At 35.3% G+C, this 5,474-nt stretch overlaps 1 protein-coding gene across 1 annotated transcript; it reads left to right on the top strand.

The window, feature by feature from the left end:
* Nucleotides 1–311: 311 nt before the first annotated feature.
* On the top strand, nucleotides 312–3,383 carry LOC114323026 (REF/SRPP-like protein At3g05500). The gene is made up of 3 exons (XM_028270482.2): nucleotides 312–631; nucleotides 756–983; nucleotides 2,684–3,383. The coding sequence occupies exons 1-3, from the start codon at nucleotides 593–595 to the stop codon at nucleotides 3,173–3,175; spliced, it is 759 nt and encodes a 252-aa protein (XP_028126283.2). The 5' UTR covers nucleotides 312–592; the 3' UTR covers nucleotides 3,176–3,383.
* Nucleotides 3,384–5,474: the final 2,091 nt, after the last annotated feature.

Below are 5,474 nucleotides of genomic sequence, written 5' to 3'. Positions count from 1 at the left end.
ATGTGTGTGAGAGAAAAAGTGATTGATTGGTGTGTAGAAGTAAGAAAGTAATTTTGAATTTTTTTTTCAAAATCACTAAACCAAACAAAATTTTAAATTTTTTTTTTTCAAAATTTATTTCTCAAAAATAAACCAAACAAGGCCATTATACTCTAAAAATATTTAATAATTTTACCCAAATATCTTACATACATGTAAAGTCTACAAAAATACAGACCGTACACCTATATAAAATATTTAATCATTTATTAGAATAAAATTTGATATCCTAGCATGCAATTCATTTCCACGCGAACCCTTAGAATGTGAGTGGGGGCCATAATAGGGCATAAGCCATGGACAATGGCGTCATCGTTTCGAGATGGTGTACTAAAAGTAAACTTAACGGCGAAGTTACCAGCGACTGGACGTTGACTCCAATTTTGTCGTCCTCCGTATAAATCGTGTGATTGGTCACACGCTAGCCGTTCCTTCTCCCTCCTATATAATACACACCCGACCAGATTTCTTATCGTTCCCATCGAAAAACCCTTTTCATTTCTATATCGTAACCTTTTCTAAAAGCATCTTTTCTAAAAACATATTCGCGTTCATGGCCGAATCAGATCTCCCAAACATTCAACCCCAAATGGTACGATCAATCATCCCTAAATTCAATGATTCGTTATCAATTTGATCGATTTCGATTTCTATTTCGATGTTCATGCTTTTGTTGATTAGATTTCTGATTATGTTGTGTTGTTGTTTGTATTTAGGGTGAGAGAGAGGAAGAAGAGAGGTTGAAGTATTTGGAGTTCGTGCAAGTTGCTATGATTCACGCTTTGATGTGCTTCGCGAGGCTGTATGACTATGCCAAGGACAACTCTGGGCCTCTGAAGCCTGGTGTTGAGACCGTCGAAGGCACCGTCAAGACTGTCGTTGGACCTGTCTACGATAAGTTCCATGACGTCCCTATCGAACTCCTCAAGTTCGTCGATCGCAAGGTTCGTGATTTCCCTTTTCTTCTCTTCTTCTTCTTTTTTTTTTTCTTTTTATTTTCTTTAATTTTTTTTTTTTATGTTGTGTGTTGGTATGATCGATTCTGGATAATTGGAGAATTACATTAATGCCTAATATCTTGTTACGAATAATAGGATTGATTATGATGATGATCATTTTTTTATAAATTTAAAAAAAAAAAAATTAATTTAAAGTTTATGTTGCGATTTAGTCAGCATAGAATTCATGCCCTCTGTCCGGGATTGGAGGTTCTAATTCAAAAAGTTCAATTTTTATTCATTGCTAATTCAACATAGAATGAGCCATTCATTAATCTTATGAACGCTGGAGGATGACATATATTTGAATGTGGTTAACCTAGGAAGTATAGACATGGATACGAGACACAGAAAATTTTTAAAGTGTAACATGTCCCAAACAATTGTATGTTGATATTATATTATATAGTTATTTATTTGAGTAGATCTTGCATCTAACAATCATATAATTGCAACATTTTTTAAGAGTACAAGATATTTTTTTCAAATTCTTTAACTTTGAATATCATACGGTAGCAAATGTACAAGAGGTGCTAATCTCATGTTTATATTTTAGTGATTGACATGGCCAAGAAGAGACGGACATGTCGCAAAATGAGTATCAGATACATATTCAAAATTAAGATTTTTTTTTCAAAAAAATTATGAACGCGTAAAAAAGATTGTCCAATACGTGCCCAACATGGACACGTCACCTTCTTAGAAGTGTCCGTGCTTCTGAGATTAAGTCATGTTCTACAGGATACACATATTGATAAATTCCACATTCTTTGAAGTGTTCGCGCTTTTGAGGTTAAATCATGTTCTGCGAGATACTCATATTGATAAATCGACAATTATTAGATTGTATAGTTGTTACGAGATCCAAATATTTCTTTACTTAAATGATCAAATATGATAACAAGTTCATAATATTTGGGAGCAAAAAACTGAGATTATGGTTACTTTGGAAAGGTCAAAGGCCAAAGCTTTGTTACACAATTGTTGTTACATCGAAAATTCGCTTATTATATTGTCTTACATTAAGGCCAATGCATTAGTTAGTAAATTTATGTGATCAACCTTTTGATGTGTGTGAATAGAAACAGAAGGAGCCTATTTGTGCAGTTGCTTCTATTGCTATGATTGCTAGGCTTACAATGATTATATTAGAGCTAAACCCCTTTCCATTTGGCTGGGGTGATTTGAAGAGAAAAGAAAATAAAACAATATCTTCTCCCAAATTACTCTTTTGGATGAGAGATTTGGAAAGGAAAGGAAAGGAAAGAAAAGAAGTTAATAATTACTGCCTTTGACCTTTATTTCTATGAGAAGTGATTCCATTTTTGTCATTCTTACCCATCATTTTCTCTTATGGTGTGTTTGGTTGAGGGATTTGGAGAGGGATTTGGAAAGGGAAATAGAAAAGGTGTGTGAAACTATGTGAAATATAGGCATGATTTATTCACATTTCACCTACCTTTTCCATTTCCCTTTCCAAATCCCTCTCCAAATCCCCCAACCAAACATAGCATTAATTTCTCTCTTAAATTATCCAAATGAGGAGAGAGAACAGTTCATTCGTTTTTTTCTCTTCTGCCCAATCATTTCTTTTATTTTCTTTCCTTCTATTCCATCAGACTTAATTTCATTTAGCATTAATGCAGGTTGATATGTCTGTGAACGAGTTGGATCGCCGCGTGCCACCACTTGTGAAAAAGGTTTCAACCGAAGCGCTATCAGCAGCTCAGAAGGCTCCATCGGCTGCCCGAGCTGTGGCTTCAGAAGTCCAGCGTGGCAACGTGGTTGACACTGCCTCAGGACTCGCAAAGAACATGTATACCAAGTATGAGCCTGCTGCCAAAGATCTTTACACCAAGTATGAGCCCCTAGCCGAGCAATATGCTGTGTTTGCTTGGCGTTCCCTCAATCGTCTCCCTCTCTTCCCTCAGGTGGCCCAGGTTGTGGTTCCAAGGGCTGCTTACTGTTCTGAAAAGTACAATGAGACTGTCCGTTGTAGCGCAGAGAAGGGATACAAAGTTGCATCATATCTTCCATTGGTGCCCACGGAGAAGATTGCCAAGGTGTTCACTGCTAACAATGATGGAACCGGGCCATTAGTCACTGGCGCAGGTGAAGGACCTGTTGATGCTCATTGATGGCTTCTGTTGTGTTGATGTGTTTTGTTGCTAGGTCCATCCAATATCCTATATATTTATATACAGATTCACAAGTGAAAACATAAGGATTATAATCTGTTTGACAAGGTTACTTCTTTTTTATATACATAAGAAAACGTAAGGATTATAATTTATATACAGATTCACAAGTGAAAACATAACAAAAGGATTATAATCTGTTTGATTATTTGAAGCTTTTCCTTTTTTCATTCTTTTTTTTTTTTTTTTTTTTTTTGCTAGAATGCAAAGCAATTATTGTCTTATGTTTGATGAACTGCACTCTTCAAATTCCTTGGTTACAAGGTTTACTTCTATGTGTATTTTTGTTGAATCTTTCATTGATTCTCATGATCCTAATTTATTGCAGTTGGTTTGTAGTGTAAAATTAGTAAAATGATCTGACAGTGCATTTTGATGGAAGAATTTGCAGAGGAAGAACAAGAAAAACTAATTACGTTTGATAGTGTAGCCAAGTTTCATTTTCTTTCACAGTAGAAAACATGAAAACATGAAGTTCTAGGTTATCCAAAAATATGTTATTTGTGATTTAGGGGAACTGTGAGAAGAGGGGAAAAGGCAGAGAGAATGAGGGAGAGATTGAGTGGGGTTGATAAAGCTTAAAAGCTATGTCGAGCTTATCAAAGAACTTATCAAAGGCTACGGAGAATAGTAGGTTTGGGATGTTAGCGTTCAACACTCTGAGAATGAGGGAGAGATTGGATCGGTATTGAATGGATCAGTGAAGGTGCATTTTGATGAAGGTAGGGCTGTCAATTAGAGAACACCATGGTTTGGATAAGCGCCTGAATTGGAGGAGTGGTTTCACTGGTAGTCGGAGTGGTTTCACCGGTAGTCGAGAGAGTATGTTGGCGATGATCTCCGACGGAAGGTCCACCATTGTTCTTTGCTTTTCACCGGTAGTCGAGAGAGTATGTTGGCAATGATTTCCGATGGAAGGTCCACCATGGTTCTCTGCTTTAGGGTTTTGTGGAGGTTTTGGAGAGATGGAGGAGCAATCTAGTGTTTGTCACCGGATAAGAGCATGAAATTAGTTAAGAATTAGGTCAAATTACAATGGTAGCGTTGTATGTTGCCCTTGTGTATTTTACCCTTCTCTAATTTTAATTGGTTTAATTTTGATTCTGAATTTATAATTTTGTTTTAATTTGATTCAATTGATTCTAACTCTTACCCATTTTTTTATAGAAAATATACGCATAAGTGTTATGTGTCATATTTTTAACCGTATAATTATAAACTTACTCAACTTAATGGATTAATCTCAACAAATTTAATGATAATTTTTTTAAAAAAAAAAAAACACTAACAATATTATCAAGAGAAAATTGATAAAAAAAATCCACTCTACCGATTGTCTAAGGCTAGTGATTTTATTTTATTGATGAAAAGTTCACACTTTGTAAAATAATTTGGTGAGAAGTTTTAGAAGACATTTTGTTTTCAATTTTAGCCCTTGACTTTTTTTTATCTGTTTGACTTTTCGTTGACCTTCTGTTCAATTTTTTTGTCTATCTGTGTAAATTTTCTATCTATCCAAATTTTATCTGTGCAAGTTTTCTATCTGTACAAATTTTATTTGTCCAATTTTTATTTGTACTAATTTTCATTTGTGTATAATTTTATCTGTACAAGCTAAGTAATCTTCCATTATATCTTTTCTTTCATCCTTATCTATTCAACACAAAAACAAAATAAAAAAATTACTGTTTCATCATCATCAACAAGAAGATCTTGGTGGAGTGAGAAACCCACAAATAAACATAAATCAAATTAACCAAATAAGCATAAACCAAAATAATGCAAAGCACAAATAAACACAAATCACGTCTGCTAAACGACAGATAAGCACTTTAAACATTTTCTAAATCAAAACCCCCCATGAATGAAAAAGTTAGAGAGAGAGAGAGTGATCGATGTTTGTATTTTGTTGTTCTATACAAATACACAAGCATGTATGTATATGATTTGCATACAGATCTAACAAATCTCTATTTTGGTTGAAAGCTTTCTTAAAACTGCTTCATCAGATTGGGGTGGTGATTGCGGTGACGTAGTCTATGTGCTACAGATCTAGATCTCGCGGCGAAAAAGGAACGACAATGGAGGAGGAGGATGAGTGACAGAGAAAGAGCAGCGATGGAGGAGCAGCAACAATCGAGAAGAGAGAGGAAAAGAGAGAGAGAGAGAGAGAGAGAGAGAGAAGCTACAGATCTAGATCTCGCGACAGAGAAGGGCGGCGAAGCAGCAACGGAGGAGA

Source organism: Camellia sinensis, chromosome 2, assembly GCF_055761805.1.
Source record: "Camellia sinensis isolate YWXY chromosome 2, ASM5576180v1, whole genome shotgun sequence".
Classification (NCBI taxonomy): Eukaryota; Viridiplantae; Streptophyta; class Magnoliopsida; order Ericales; family Theaceae; genus Camellia; species Camellia sinensis.
This window is presented reverse-complemented; position numbering and strand designations above follow the sequence as displayed.